This window comes from Nelumbo lutea, chromosome 4 (genome assembly GCF_056320005.1).
Source record: "Nelumbo lutea isolate HS-2025 chromosome 4, American lotus-T2T, whole genome shotgun sequence".
Lineage (NCBI taxonomy): Eukaryota > Viridiplantae > Streptophyta > Magnoliopsida > Proteales > Nelumbonaceae > Nelumbo > Nelumbo lutea.
Genome location: NC_142687.1, coordinates 17,030,289 through 17,046,176, shown reverse-complemented (window position 1 = coordinate 17,046,176; position 15,888 = coordinate 17,030,289). Strand labels below are relative to the sequence as shown.

At 42.9% G+C, this 15,888-nt stretch overlaps 1 protein-coding gene across 5 annotated transcripts in view; it reads right to left on the bottom strand.

Moving 5' to 3' along the window:
• The window catches only part of LOC148854221 (ATP-dependent 6-phosphofructokinase 5, chloroplastic-like), a 42,854-nt gene that overhangs the window by 19,653 nt on the left and 7,313 nt on the right, over positions 1-15,888 (bottom strand). For 4 of the 5 annotated variants that reach the window (XR_016112396.1, XR_016112397.1, XM_088982679.1 and 1 more), the window contains exons 5-11: positions 14,184-14,295; positions 12,854-12,949; positions 12,661-12,762; positions 12,478-12,552; positions 11,413-11,553; positions 11,159-11,275; positions 10,918-11,022 (exon numbers count right to left, since the gene is read on the bottom strand). Coding sequence is in view for 3 of the 5 variants with exons in the window: in XM_088982679.1 (XP_088838805.1) it covers positions 10,918-11,022; positions 11,159-11,275; positions 11,413-11,553; positions 12,478-12,552; positions 12,661-12,762; positions 12,854-12,949; positions 14,184-14,295 (748 nt within the window). In the remaining 2 variants the exon portion in view is untranslated. The remainder of the gene's footprint in view (positions 1-10,917; positions 11,023-11,158; positions 11,276-11,412; positions 11,554-12,477; positions 12,553-12,660; positions 12,763-12,853; positions 12,950-14,183; positions 14,296-15,888) is intronic. The other variant, XM_088982681.1, reaches the window with a different exon arrangement.

The following is a 15,888-nucleotide window of genomic DNA, read 5'->3' as shown; positions in this document are numbered from 1 at the left end:
GGAAGGAGTACATGAAGTGGCTTGAGAATATGAAGAAAAACCCCAAGAGGGGAAATCCAAAGAAATACTGCAAGTACCACCGTGGCACCGACCACGACATCAAGGACTTCTATGAGTTGAAAAACGAAATAGTCCCTCATCCGCCGCGGCCACCTGAAGTAGTACGTGGGAGGCGAGGCTGGGGCCTCGACCTCACAGCAGCAGATAGTCGGCATCATAGACGTCATTGCCAGGGGGCACGGCCTCGGGTGGAGCCTCGGCCTCGGCCTACAAGGCCTACACCAGGCAAATGAACATCCAGGGATCGGCTCCCAAGAACCGGAGCAAGAAGAAGCCCTCGCATTCACAGACGAGGACTTGAAGGGGATCTTAGTCCCCCATGACGACTCGCTCGTAGTATTCGCCGTCGTCGCAAATTTCAAGGTGAAGAGGATTTTGGTGGACAGTGACTCGGCCAACATCCTCTTCTATGATGCATTCAAAAGAATGAAACTGGCGCTCAAGCGCCTTCAGCCCTCCAACGTACCACTCGTCGGCTTCTCCGACAATTTGGGCCGGAGGGAAGAAGCACCCTACTAGTCACGATAGGGACAGAGCCTCAACAAGTGACGAGGATGAACGAGTTCTTGGTCGTGAGGATCGGCTCCCCCTACAATGCCATCATCGAGAGGCTGACCCTCTACGCACTCAAGGCAACCATCTCTTCCTATCACCTCACTCTCAAATTCCCCACCGAACACAACGTCGGAGTCGTTCAGGGGGATCAGCAAGTTGCCTGCCAATGCTACGTAGGGGCACTGAAGGGTAAGAACAAGGAAGCCCTGCCACTTGAGGGCCTCGACCTCAGGGAGGAACCAGCAAGCCGAGGCCAACCGACCGAGGACCTCGACTCGGTTCCCCTAGACTAGGCCGAGTCCGAGAAAGTAGTCCACATCAAGTCCAACCTTCCCCCATAAAGCCTATCAAACTAGTAAGTTTCCTCAAAACTAATGCCGACGTCTTTGCTTGGTCTACCGCTGACATGCCCGGAATTGACCATTTGGTCATTAATCACAGGCTGAGCGTGAACCCAAGCTCTATACCAATTCAGCAAAGAAAGAGGAACTTTGCTATTTAACAGACTACCGCAAAAGATGGAGAGAACTCGAAGCACGGGAGGGTTCCAAAAGGTAAACTGGTGGAAAAAGGAGCTGAAAGTTGAGTCGAAGAGATTCTTGTTCGATCTTGGAAGGGCTGGAGGCAGGAACCTATTGAAAATCAGAGAAGAAAAGAGGGCGGCAGTTCTCCTAACAGACGAAGTGGTGTTGTGGTTGAAAGGCTTTATTGATGGAGTGCACAGGAGGCACAGGAAAAGATTTGTAGTTGAGCTGAGAAGAAATGAGAGAGGATGGTTCATTGCTGTCATAGAATTTTTTGACAATAGGAGACAGATGGTTTGTTTTCCGGAAGGGAAGGAGGCACAGGAGTGGCTGGCTGTTGCAGATAAATTACAAGATTATCTAGACGAGACACAAGACGTGAGTACAAAGGAGCCCAGAGGGCACAAACTTTCGATCCAAGAAGGTGACAGAGATGATGAGGAGCAAGGAAACACAAAGAAGAGTCCTTCCAATTGCGGAGAAGCTTTTGCTAGTTCGATAGGGGTGAAAAGGCTTTTGATGGAGGCAGAGAAGAATACCTGGGTGAGGAGAATGGTGGCAACAGCTAATAAGGAAGTGAAGGATTGGAGAAAAGTGTTGGATACAGTGGTGTGCAACGTAGGGATTCAATCCAATGTTGCGTTGAAGCCCTTTTCTGAAAGGAAGGCAATCCTTGACGTAGGTGATGAGCAGTGGGATCTCACTACGTTGGATTCTGAAGAGGGTCTGCTCCAGCTCTAGAATTGGAAGCCACTCTGTAATGAAATGGAACTCAACCCTGGAAGTTTCATACTCAAGTTGTGAGGTCTTCCGTTCCATCTATGGAACGTGTCGAACCTGGAGAAAATAGTGAAGTTGTTGGGAGGAGCCATGGAGGAGTTTAACTTTCAGGTAATTGCAGGGGTGAAACCGGAGTTGCTGCCCAGATCAGTTGATGTGTTAGCTGATGAATACTGGTATCGTGTTTGGCTGATTTCGGAAGTAGAAGCGACTCTTTAGGGAAGAAGAACAAAAGTTGAAGATGCTGAGGTGGCATATTGGTATACACGTGGCATGCAACCGGTGGTGAGAGTTATTGGCGAGCAAGGAGATTTATTTGGGGAAGCTGTAAAGTCAGCCAAGGAAAAACAAGGCACAAGTAAGCTAATTAAAGGAAAATTTTCAAAAAATTTTGAATTATTAGGAGCAGAAGAGAGCCGGGTTTCCTATGCAGATGTGGCCAAGAGGGGGAGTGGGTCGAGTAATTACAATATGAGAACCGCCTGCTCTGAACCAACCGGGGATAGATGCGGTTTAACCAGTGGTGTGAAGACCGACCCACGTGATGTTTAAGTGATCACGTGGGTCAGGGGAAGCAACTCGCGACTATAGACAGCAACTTCTGTCTATCTTCTTCTCCAACGAAGATAGTTCGGGTTGGACTTTGATGGGCCAAGGGGTTTCCTACAATGGGTACCTCGCACAGACGTGGCTTCGGACTTTGATGGTCACTCTTATTCAGACCGCCCAAACCCTAGGTATGCACAAGCAAATGTGGCGGAGAGGGACTCAGTGGATGAAGGTTGGGTAGCTTGCAATTTGGAGGAGGTCGAAGGTGAAGATGACTCTGAAGTTTCCTCCAGTCTTGGTAGTGTAGCGGAAAGGGAGTTGCAGGTGGAAGAGATTGTAGCCAATCTAGACCTAGAACGATTTTTTACAGAAGTAGAAAACGACATTATTGATGGTGTAACGACTCGACCTGATAGAGAAGAGGAGGCTGACGCAACTGAGCACAGACAAATCTTTGGGGGTGGAAACCTTTGCTCTCAACCAGAAGAACCATTGCCAAACCAGATTCCAAGGCAGGCTATATGTAAGGAAGTTTCTGATGCTTTCCAGCAACAAAATAGAAGTATGTCAGTAAGGGGTAAACAACAGGGTGTGGGAAGTATTACTTGTGTTATACAAGAGAAAGGAAAGCTGTCCATTCAGAATCAAGCCGAGGAAATAGATAATATTCACACTCCAAAACAGGGAATAACAGACATTATTACCAGTCACTGCAGTTCCCCCTAGAACCAACAAAACTCAGGTATCTGTGTCAATTCGATTTTTGTTACTAATGACTGCTCTCTGTCTGTTGTGCCAGATTCCCTTCCCATTCCAGAGGACAGAGCCCGTGTTGGAGAAGAAGGAAGAAAAGAGAGTGGTAGAAGTGGAGATGACATTGAAAAAGGTGAAAGGGAGGAGGAGGCAATAGAGAGAAATATAAGAATCTGGGAAATGTTAAAGAGGCCAGTGGATGAATTTGAGGAAAATAACTTACAGAAGGAGATGGCAGATGGGCTAGGTGTAGAAAATGAGAACAAGGGTGTAGGAAGTGGCGAGGGAATAAGTAGGAAAGGAAATCCCAATAAGTTAAGTGTGAGGGAGGGGAATAGTGAGGATTCAGTGGCAGCTTTTGTGAGGAACCTGGGGTGTAGCTTGAAAAACCCAAATAATCTGAAGATTTTCTTGCAAAAGGAGAAAGGTGAGGTGAGGAAGAGGAAACTGAGTGAGGCCGAAAGACTAATAAGGGATGCTGGAGGGGACAAGCTTTTGGGTGTCAAAGGGAAAGAAGAAAGGGTTAAGTGATGACCTATTGGGTTTGGGGGAGGAAAACAAGAGAGCAGAATGAAAATTGTCAGTTGGAATGTTAGAGGGTTGGGAAGTGCTAGGAAAAGAGCAGTAATTAAAGAGGTGATTGAAAAGATAAACCCAGATATAGTTATGTTACAGGAGTCTAAGAGAGCAGAATTTGATGCTAGATGGGCCAGGAGTATTTGGAGAGCTAGGGGTATCAATTGGGTTACTGCTCCTTCTTGGGGGTCTGCAGGGGTATAATTACATTTTGGAAGAATGAGGTCTGCATAGGATTGGAAGAATTGATAGGCCAGTATCTTTGAAGTTTAGGCAGGTGGAGGATGGATTTGAGTGGGTTTTAACAAATGTTTACGAGCCTAATGATTATAGAGAGAGGAGGGTTCTGTGGGAAGAATTGGGGGATATAAGGGGTTTGTGGGAAGGACCTTGGTGTACAGGAGGTGATTTTAATGTAGTCAGGTTTTCAGAAGAAACAAATAATCCTAGGCAGAGGGTGACTACAAGCATGAGGAAGTTTAACCAGTTTGTAGAGGTGTTTGAACTTAAAGAGATTCCTATGGTGCATAGTAACTTCACATGGTCCAATCTACAAGTTAATCCTATTTGTTTTAGGCTGGATAGATTTCTCTTCTCAGTAGATTGGGAGGAACCTTGGGGTAATTTGACCTCGAGGACACTTCCTAGGGTAACCTCAGATCATTGGCCTATTATGATTGGAGAGGAAGAATTGGGAAATACAGGGCCTGCCCCATTCAGATTTGAAAATATGTGGTTACACCACCCAGGTTTCATTAATAAAATCAAGGAATGGTGGTTAGAAAGTGACCCCTCAGTAGAATGGTATGGGATGAGGTTCCATAGGAAGTTACAATTTTTGAAGGGCAAAATTAAGGAATGGAATAAGCTTGAATTTGGGAGGCTAGAAGAAAGGAAGCAAGCTGTGATTGCACAACTAGAAGATCTAGATGTGAAGGAAGGGAGGGGTTGTATTACACAGGAGGACAAAGAACAAGGGTGGAAATTACAAAAACAATTGGAGGATGAATTGCTCAAGGAGGAAATTAGTTGGAAGCAAAAGTCAAGGTGTAAATGGTTAAAGGAGGGGGATAGGAATACCAAATTTTTTCATGCTATGGCAAGTGGGAGAAGAAGAAAAAATCTCATCTCAAGCTTGGAAGTGGAGGGAACAATCATTTCTAATCATAGTGAGATTGCTAGGGCCTTTGCAAACCATTTTAAATCTATCTATAGGAAGCCTTTAAGTAATAGGGTGTGGATTGAGGGGATGGAGTGGCCAAATCTAAGTAGAAGGGATAGGGAGTGGTTGGAGAGAAAGTTTAAAATGGAGGAAGTCAAAGAGGCAATATTCTCTATGGATAGATCAAAAGCACCAGGCCCAAATGGTTTTACGATGGCATTCTATCAAGACTATTGGGAGATTTTGAAAGATGAGCTAATGATGATCTTTGATGAGTTTCACAGAAGAGGAGAGATCAATCTGGGGTTGAATTCTACTTTCATTGCTTTGGTTCCCAAGAAGAGAGAAGAAACACACCCAAGGGACTACAGACCAATCAGTTTAGTTAATAGCTTGTATAAGATCATTGCGAAGGTCTTGTCTATTAGAATTAGACAGGTACTCACTACCATTGTGTCAAATAACCAAGAAGCTTTTGTGAGAGGCAAGCAGATAACTGATCAAATACTTATAGCAAATGAGAGTGTGGAGGACTTCAAGAAATCAAGGGAAAATGGTGTGGTTTGTAAGTTAGATTTGGAAAAAGCCTATGACTTGGTAGATTGGTCCTTTTTACTGGAGGTGATGATCAATTTTGGGTTTGGGGATAGATGGTGCAAGTGGGTGCTAGGGTGTATTAGGACTTGCCATTACTCTATTTTGGTGAATGGAACAGTGGTGGGCTTCTTCCCAACATTGAGGGGAATAAGACAAGGAGACCCCCTTTCTCCTTTCTTGTTCACCTTGGTTGTTGAAGTCTTGGAGAGATTGATCTCTAGGGCGGACTCTAGGAGCTTAATCAAAGGGTGGAGGGTAGGCAGGGAGAACATACCACTCACACACTTGCAGATCGCAGATGATACAATTCTTTTCTGTGAGGGAGGGGACATGACTTGGATTAGGAATTTGAAACACACTATACAACATATTGAGCAAATGTCAAATGTAAAAGTTAACTTTGACAAAAGTTGCGTGGTGGGTGTGAGTATGGGGGAAAGCGAGATCTTTGCACGTGCAAACATTTTGGAATGTGAAGTGTCAGATTGGCCTCTAACTTACCTCGATCTTCCTCTTGGAGATAATCCTCAGAAATGAAGCTTTTGGACTACGGTTGTGGAGAGGTTTGAAAAGAGACTTGCATCTTGGAAGAAGAATTATTTATCTCTAGGAGGAAGAATCACCCCAATTAGGCCTACCTTAGCTAACCTGCTTGTTTATTACCTTTCAGTTTTTAAGGTGCCTGCAGGGGTGGCTAACAAGTTGGAAAAGTTGATGAGAGATTTCTTGTGGGAGCCTGGGGAGGAGAAAAAGGATCATAGGGTTAGGTGGGAGGTGGTGTGTAGAAGTAAGTAGGAGGAAGGCTTAGGGGTTGAGAATATTAGGAAGAGGAACTTGGCTCTACTAGGGAAATGGCTATGGAGATTCTCATTGGAAAAGGAAAAGTTGTGGGCTAAGATAATTGGCAGTATTCACGGGCTTGCAGTGAATGGATGGGACTCTGGGATTATGGCTATGGCAACAAGAGCATCACCATGGAAATCAATCCATGCTATTTTGCCTTTATTCTCTCCTTGGATCAGGTATGATTTGCACTCGGGTAACTCAATTAAGTTTGGGGAACATGTGTGGATTGGGGATCTTCCGTTGAAAGACCAATTTTCGGCCCTTTTTGCAAACTCCACCTTAAAAAATGAACCAATTGCCACTTTCCTTGTTCCCTCAAATTCAAATTCTGGGTTTGGGTGGAACTTGGGTTTGAGAAGAGCCCTCAGGGACACAAAACTGAATTGTACCTCTAACCTCCTGTCCATTCTTGATGGGGTCTTCTTGGAGCCGACAAAAACAGATAGTAGGATCTGGACCTTGTCTCTTTCTGGATCCTTTACTTGTGCCTCCTTCTTTAAAGCCCTATTGCATCTAGAAAGTCCTATTGGCTTGTCATTCCCTGTCAATGATGTGTGGTGTCAACCTATACCTCCGAGGGTTGGGAGTTTCTGTTGGGAAGCTTTTCTGGAAAAAATTAACACAGGTGACTTACTTCAAAGAAAAAGACCCAATAGTTGTTTATCTCCACAATGGCGTATTCTCTGTAGAGCTGTTGGGAATGGTTTGCTTCTTTGTTTGGGTGTAGGTGGACTCCCCCAACGAATGTGCAAAGCTTGTTTACCTCTTCCTCTATTAACTGCCCAACAAAAAGATCAAGGATCATGTGGAGGTGTGTGAGAGCTGCTGCTTGCTGGACAATATGGGAAAAAATGAATTCAAGGATTTTCTCAGAAAAGGAGAGAGGGTTGGAAAATATGTTGGAAGTGATCCATATAAGGGTAATACACTGGTTGAAGACAATGGATGAGTTCACATATTTTTCAACAGATGATATGTTAAGGAAATGGAAAGAAATTGCAAGTTCAGTCTCGGCTAAGAAGACCCTGAATACTACATGGAATCCTCCTCCTCCTTGATTTATCAAATTAATTTTGATGGTAGTAGCATGGGGAATTCAAGGCCTTCGGGTATTGGGGGGGTTTTACGAGATGAGAATGGTAATATAACAACTATGTTCTCTAGCTCAATTGGAGTGGGGGATTCATTGAGGGTTGAGGTGTTAGCAGCCTTGGAAGGGGCACAAAAAGCTAAAGAACTAAAGGTCAAGAAGCTGATTGTAGAGGGAGATTCTGTGGTGGCAGTGAACTGGTTGAAAGAAGACAATTCTAAGCTCTGGAGTTACAGTAATGAGAAAGGAAATTCAAATGGTTGTCTAAGAATATGGAAGTTCAGTGTAATTGGGTTAAGAGAAGTGCAAACTTGTTTGCTGATGGTCTGGCTAGGCAAGGAGTGAATAGGATTTATGGGTTCTGGGCTTAGTTGTAATTGTTTTATTCAATTTCAGCTTGGGATTTATCCTTTCCTTGGGGAGTTAAGATTCTTTAGCTCCCCTTTTTTTGTAACCTTATTTTATTTAATGAAATTTGTTGTTATTGATAAAAAAAAAAAAAAGAAAGAGGAACTTTGCACCGGAGCAATGGAAGGCTATAGGGGAGGAAGTTGACAAGCTACTCGATGTCGCTTCATCCAAGAGGTACATTACCCTAATTGGTCGTCAAATGTGGTAATGGTAAAGAAAGCTATTGGGAAATGGCGGATCTGTATTGACTTCACAGATCTCAACTGAGCCTACCCCAAAGACAGGTTTCCTTTGTCGAGGATAGACCACCTCGTCGACGCCACCGCAGGGTACGGGCTACTTAGCTTCATGGATGCCTTCTCCGGATACAACCAGATCAAGATGCACTCCGAGGACGAAGAGAAGACCTCATTCATCACCGAGTACCGCACATATTGTTACAAGGGCATGCCCTTCGGCCTCAAGAACGTTGGGGCCACTTACCAGCGCCTCGTAAACAAAGTTTTCAAGCACCAGATGGGGAGAAACATCGAAGCCTACGTGGATAACATGGTGGTGAAAAGATTGAAAGCCGACCAACACACCTCTGACCTAGCCGAAACCTTTGACACCTTGCGGAGATACAACATGAAGCTCAACCCTAGCAAGTGTGCCTTCGGCATCACATCAAGCAAGTTCCTAGGCTTTGTCGTCATGCAACGAGGTATAGAGGCCAACCCAGAGAAGATCCGAGCTATCTTGGATATGGCACCACCTCGGTCGGTCAAGGAAACCCAAAGACTTACGATCCGAGTGGCTGCCCTCAACCGCTTCATGTCGAAGTCGACCAATTGTTGTCTGCCCTTCTTCCGAGCCATCAAGAAACTAAAGATCTTTTAATGGACAGAAGAGTGCCAGCACACTTTTGAAGAGCTAAAGTCCTACCTCGCCTCACCTCCCATCCTCACTCGGCCACTCCTAGGGAACATGTTGTACCTATACCTCTCAGTCGGGGACGAGGCCATCAGTTCGATGCTAATCAGAGAAGATGGCCTTCACCTTAGTGGTCTGGGCTAGGAAGCTCAGGCCATATTTTCAAGTTCATAGTCTCACACCATCACGGTCCTAACCAATCAACTCCTTAAAGCCGTCCTCACCAAGCTTGAGGCCTCGGGACGACTAATCAAGTGGGTTGTCGAGCTGTCTGAGTTCGATCTGCAATACCAACCGAGGCCCGCAATCAAAGCACAAGCCCTATCTGACTTCGTGGCAGAGTGCACCTTCAGTCGAGCCCTTCGCCAAGCCCTAGAAGAAGAAGAGGAAGAAAGGGCCGGCTGAAGGAGCTCGACCTACCTGGAAGTTGTTTGTCAATGGATCATCCAACTCCAAGAGAAGTGGAGCCAGCCTCATACTCTTCACCCCATACAACGCCGCAGTAGAGTACACGTTGAGGTTCGACTTCTTGGCATCCAACAATGAGGCCGAGTATGAAGCCCTCCTCGCAGGATTACAACTCGCGAAAGACCTCGGCTCACAAGACATTAAGGTCTTCAGCAACTCCCAATTGGTAGTGAATCAAGTCAGCGGTGAGTACGAGGCCATGGAGAAGAGCATGACCAAGTACCTAGCCAAAGTGCAAGAGCTCACCCGCCACTTCCAACACTTCTCCCTGCAGCAAGTCCCGCGATCCAAGAACATGAGAGTTGATGCCTTATCAAAATTAGCAAGCACCTCGGGCGTAGCCCTCGGTCGCACCGTCCGCGTGGAGAAGTTAGCTCAGCCCTCCATTGAAGAAGTTCAAATCCTCCCAGTACAAGCTGAGCCGTCCTGGATGGATCCCATTGTGGCCTTCCTCCTAACCGAACAACTGCCCGATGACAGAAACCAATCCAGACAAATCCGACGGCAGGCCGCCCATTATACTTTGCTCGAAGGGAAGTTGTACCGAAGGTCTTTTACCTTGCCCTACCTCTAATGCCTCCTCCAGGAGGAGGGCGAGTACATGCTTCGAGAGATTCACGATGGGCCGATGAACTGAACAGCATCCTGTGGGCCTATCGGACGACACCTCGGATAGCCACGGGAGAGAGCCCATTCAACTTAACTTATGGCACCGAGGCCATCATCCCAGCAGAGATCGGCCATCCGACACTTCGAACCAAGGCGTACAGTGAAGCCAAGAACAACGAAGAGCTCAGAACCAACCTAAACCTGCTTGAAGAAGTCCGAGAACAGGCACAGGTCAGAGTGGCAGCCTACTAATAGAGGGTGGCTCGCTACTATAACTTAAGGGTGAAAGAGAGACACTATAGAGAAGGAGACCTCATCCTTAGAAAAGTCATGGTGCCCGAGCCCAGTGTAGGCAAGCTCGGCTCTAACTGAGAAGGTCCCTACAGAATCAAGAACATAAACTTGATAACTCTTAGTCTCCTTTGTGGCCTCATCTGAATGTTCACACCTCAGGCCTCGTCCACTTTGCATCGCACTCGTATTAACTTGATCGTCGGAGTCTCCGCCTCGGGTACAAACCCGGGGCCTCTGACGTTCTCCTTTCTTCACTCCTCGCAGGACAGGCCTACCAACCCTCGGCCACTTCAGGCCTTGGACTGCTCAACCACACCTCGACTTAGGAGCAAATTGACAGTGTTGCCCTCAGCCCATTTTGACCGGCAACAGTTATCTACCAATCTAAACCAAGTTGTGGGTACTTTATGTGTTTCAAACAGAAAATGAACCAAGGAGATGAGTGGTATATGTTGTAGAACAGGTATCTAGGCACAAGGAGCATCCATAACAATTATCAAAGTAGTTCAGACTGTGAGGACTATAGTATTAGGTATCATACTACTCATCTTGATTATTTTTCCTAAGACATGGGCCCAATACAGAATACATACAATTTTTAGTAACCAATGTGCCAAGGATTCTAGTAGGAATCCATATGATAATATGTTAGAAGTAACAAAGATAGAACACAATTTTTAGTCTACTCTGCTAGTGGACCTTGTTAGGAGATGCTTATATAATTCACTTACTTGTCCTGCTCCTTCAGCCACACAAACCACTGCTGACCCTTTAGTCTCTATGAGATGCTCTAAATGTTGCAAGACACCATAAGGTCCATCTAACTTAAATGGAACCTGCACTTGGATTACTAAGAAAGTTATCCCCATGAAAATAGTATGGCATGTGTATGTTGTGTGTATGTGTGTGTGTGTGTGTGTGTGTGTGTGAGAGAGAGAGAGAGAGAGAGTACAGATCATAAATGATACACACCTCAGGAATCAAACAGACATCAATCTGTCCACTAGAAAGTGATGCATGCATGGCTATAAAACCACTGCTTCTTCCCATTAATTTTACCAGGCCAATGCCATGATATGCACTATGTGCCTGTAGGCATTGGAGAGAAATCAATTAAAAATTTCTCCAGCTAGTGCAAGATATAGAGAAGTAAACTCTCCTCTAGTCTACAATCTAGAAAGTTACAAAGAAGCTAGGTATTAGGCAAACATAACTACCCTTTTTACCTCGATATATGCAGAATTGATTGCTCGTTGAGCTTCTTCTACAGCAGTATCAAATCCAAATGTCTTATCCATTAGAAGTATATCATTATCAATTGTTTTTGGGACACAAACAACAGATACTTTCATCTTTCTCTTACGGCACTGTGTGCAAAGAAAGAAATAGAGGAGTCACACCATTATATTGCAAAATCAAGGTATACGTTTTTACGTTCTTATAAATATAATTATTTGGAAACCAAAAGGTTAAATGATAGCTAGATGGATGATGCAGGGGACACCCTTTATTGGACCATAATCCCTATTCTGTATATGTTAGAAGAGTTTGAACATATAAAAAATAAATATGCAGTACGACACTCAATATTGAGAAACTGTTCATAAACAGAAGATAAAAGGAAATAGCTTTTTTCTGACTACGCATCTTGAAGAGCAAGTAGATAAGGGTTGTCAATGGATTGATCACAATCCTAGCACTATCCTACATCTGATCCAGTTGGCTAGATATGGATCCAAAATATTTCTCCTTTATTTGGAGAAAAAAAGGGGAGATTTTTCATAATGTATATTATAAAGTGGGTCTACTTCTGCTGATTGTTTCATTTAGAAAAAAAAGGCTGAGCGACCAATATAAATGAACCCTTAATATGACAAATTTGAGCCTAAAATTCCTTGCCATGTGTACAACATAACTCATTATTTTTCAAAAATATATGCATGAATGAGTTGTAGTTTCAACTGTCAAGTCTCTTGAAGTCATTTTGGCTGATATTGTTGAGAAATTATTCAGTATGAATCAAGTCTGTGTATTAATGGATTGAATTCATATCTAGATATACCCAACCTGATCCTACAGTCCTAATAGAGACATTTTTCCAACATATACCTAGTTGGAAAATTTTTGGAAAATAGTAGTATTTGATAGTCTTCGGATGGAACTAGATACAAAAGAAACTCTTCTGTAAACAATGTTACTGAAGTAACATATTCTAGGCTTCAAAAAAGTAACATTATCCTCATAAAAGTAGTTCTGCTTTCTGAAATTACAAATGAAACAGATAACATTACCTCATTGTGTATTGCATTTGCTCCTGCATGAGTGCCATTTCCACCAAGTATGAAAAGCATGGCAATTCCCCTGGCCTAAAATCATCACTTAGTTTATAATGAATACTACCAATATGATGTAAACATGACAAGGTTGACTGAACAAAACCTGCTAATTAGAAAATATATTATATCATATTGTACCTGTATGCTATCTACAATCTCACTGACATTAGCACCCCCACGAGAAACCCCTAATAAGCTTCCACCAGCAAGATTAATGTTTTGAACTACATTGCGGGAAAGCTGGGAAAAAATAAAATACAACTTTAAGTTCATAAATGAAAAGGGTGGGAGTAACAATATGATGTCAAGCAGTCAAGGAAGAACTTCTCACTGGTATTTCAGGTAATCCTTGATCAAAAAATCCACGATACCCAAATGGAATCCCAATTATCTTCTTAACCCCATATAGTTCAAGAGTAAAAACTATCTGCACTATCATGAAATGTAGTATTAGGTCTTTTGTCCAACAGTGTAGCATATCTCAAGAAAAAAAAAAGTCCATGGATTAGAATGCTCTGCATGTATGAGCGATTAATTAAAGCTCATTTGTTGTACTTCCAAACTTTTCAGGAGATAATGTAGGCAATAAGGGTAGGTTGAGGATAATCTTGAATCTAGGAGTCAAAGCTCTAATTTCAATTCTTAAGACAATATCTCAACATGCATCTCATGTGAAGCATATAAAGATACATCAGTTAATGGGTCCTAGCAATGAATATTGTCCAATTCAAAGATCTTGTGATCAGTTAGTATTTAATAATTATTTGTGGCATTCTTTTTCCTGCAAATATATCATATTCTTTGCATCTGGTCAAGAAGAATATACTAAAAGCATGTGGTTGTCATCACATGATCATTGTCCCATAGCTTTTCTCAGTTGGACTCCTCAATGTTGGGTCTTGATCCCTAAAAGCTTCTGTCTATATAATCTGCTTAAGGATGACCATTTAAAGTCCAAGTGATACCATTTTCCAAACTCAGATTGGACGTAATTGTTTAGCCACTGGGTCACAGGTTGAACAGCTAGATTGTCTGGTCAACTGCTCAATTCCCTCAAAACAATAAAAAGACCACAAATGTACAAAATTAGAAAAATAGTAAATGGTTCCAGATTATCTTTTAAAACTATTTTGCACCAAAATAAGCTTAAAGCAATATATGTATAACACCTACTGGCATGTATTTGGGAAATTTGACCAAGTCAAACATTTCTAAGAACCAGGCATCCCAAGAACCATTTTGGCTGCTGGTTCCCAGTCTGAACAATCTGACCGATCTGTCTATGACAATGGTGATCTGAGTACTACAAGATCAATTTCCCATGAAAAAACAACACATGATCACAATACCATATATTGTACTCCTACTAGAAATTAATTAAACGTGGTTTTCTATTGAAAAGGGCTTTTGATAAAACTGGTGAGGCCCCAAAATTTTATATCTTAGGAAACCTCTCAAGAACAGATGAAGGTGATCTAAACCAAAGCCATTTTATGCAGGCATGGTTCAATCAACTAGCATTGTTTTTCACAGTGATAGATCTCTTGCAATAGACATCTACATTTCCACCCTAGCCTGTCTCTCACATGAAATTGAATGTACAAATATACAACTTTACTGAGAAAAAAAGTACAGGGTCAACAAAGTCATGCTTGCCAAACCTGTCTAATGACATCATTAAGACCAGGACAGAGCCCACCGCAAGTGACAATTCCAGCATTTACTTTCTCAGGTTCAAAGTATATCTGTTTCCGTGGTCCTGCACGATGTACCCTAAGTAATACGGAACAAAAAGTCAATAGTGTATCCATGTACAAAAGTTGAAGCACATTCTAATATTCAGTTCAAACCAAAAGAATATCCACTACATCGCCAATGGCTTGTTTTAGTAATTAAACCAACAAAAAATTTAATAAGTAAACTAGGCTAAAATATTCCTACCAATGCTCCAGAACCTTCCTATATTCTGAAGTAGCTTTGGAAAGAAACAGATAAGTTTCCTGACTGGTGGTTAATATGAAGTGTGTGCATAAAGTCATAGTAAAGCTAGGGATTTTATAATCAGTAAATGAAGCAAAGAGAAAATTTTGTTTGTCCCACTTGTCTGAGCATGAAAAAGGCAAATGAAACTCCTAGAAAATGAGCCCTGGACCCAGATAAATAAAATACGTCAGAAAAGGAAAAATACATTAAAAACTACCACAAACAAAATCTTAGGCGGGGAGATACTAATGCTTCCATTTGGTTGGTTTAAAGTTATGTACCTAGACCAGATTCAGTCCAATTACATTTGCAAGATATCGGTATGGTATTTGATGCAGCCTGAGTTCCCTACCAAACAATAGGTGATGGGAAACACAATGGCAATAAGATGACACAAGCAGAAAAAGAAGGAAAAATACAAGTACTAAGAGACAACTCAACCTAAATCTATGGTTGTGTAAAGACCGAAGTTAGACAAGAGAGGGGGATAAGTGCAGAGCTCAAATGCAATTATTCATAAATTGAAATTCGCTCTAGAAAGCCATGTAAGCAAGCCCTTTGATGTGGACGCCAGCAGCAGCAGCAGTAATTTAGTGTTCTCAGCAGCAGCAATTTAGTGTTCTCATCCTATCTTATCTATTCAGTATTCTTGCCTTATCTGCTTTCAGTAGTAGGGATTAGTAGGAGTCTTATCTATTCAGTGTTCTTATCTTATCAGTTCAGTAGTATGGATTAGTAGGGAGTCTTATCTTATCTTATCAGTTCAGTAGGATAGATTAAGAGAGTCTTATCTTATCTTATCTTATCAGTTCAGTATGATAGATTAGTAGGGAGTCTTCCCAATTAGCAAGGAGTCTTCCTAAAAGTAGGACTCTTATTTCTTGTAATCTCCTATTTAAGGAGCTGAGAATATTGGATAAGATCATCGAAAATTTCAATCAAGAAAGAGAGCAGAGGAGAGTTTGGTAATCTCTTGAACAAATCACCATTAAGGCGCCAAGATAGGTTCCTCAAGAAAAGGGAGGAACAAGGAAAAACAGGAGATTTTCCCCATGGACCGACCCGTGACAAGATCCTACTCCATGGGCCCATAACATTTGGTATCAGAGCAAGGCGTCATGGGTGACTTTGAGCAATTGACGTCTAGGGTTCATGATCTGGAGCACGAACTCGTGGAAAACAACAAGGGGGTGCGCGAGATCAAGGACGACATCCGAGAATTAAGGCGCTTGATGGAGTTGTACTTTTCCAGCAAGGAAAGGAACCCGGAAGGGGCTGCAACCACAAACGGCCGCCGGTCAGACATGGCAGAATCGTCCAGTGAGCAGTAGGTCGTTGCCCTAGCGCAGGTTAGCAACACCCAGAATGTTCCGATTAAGCAGG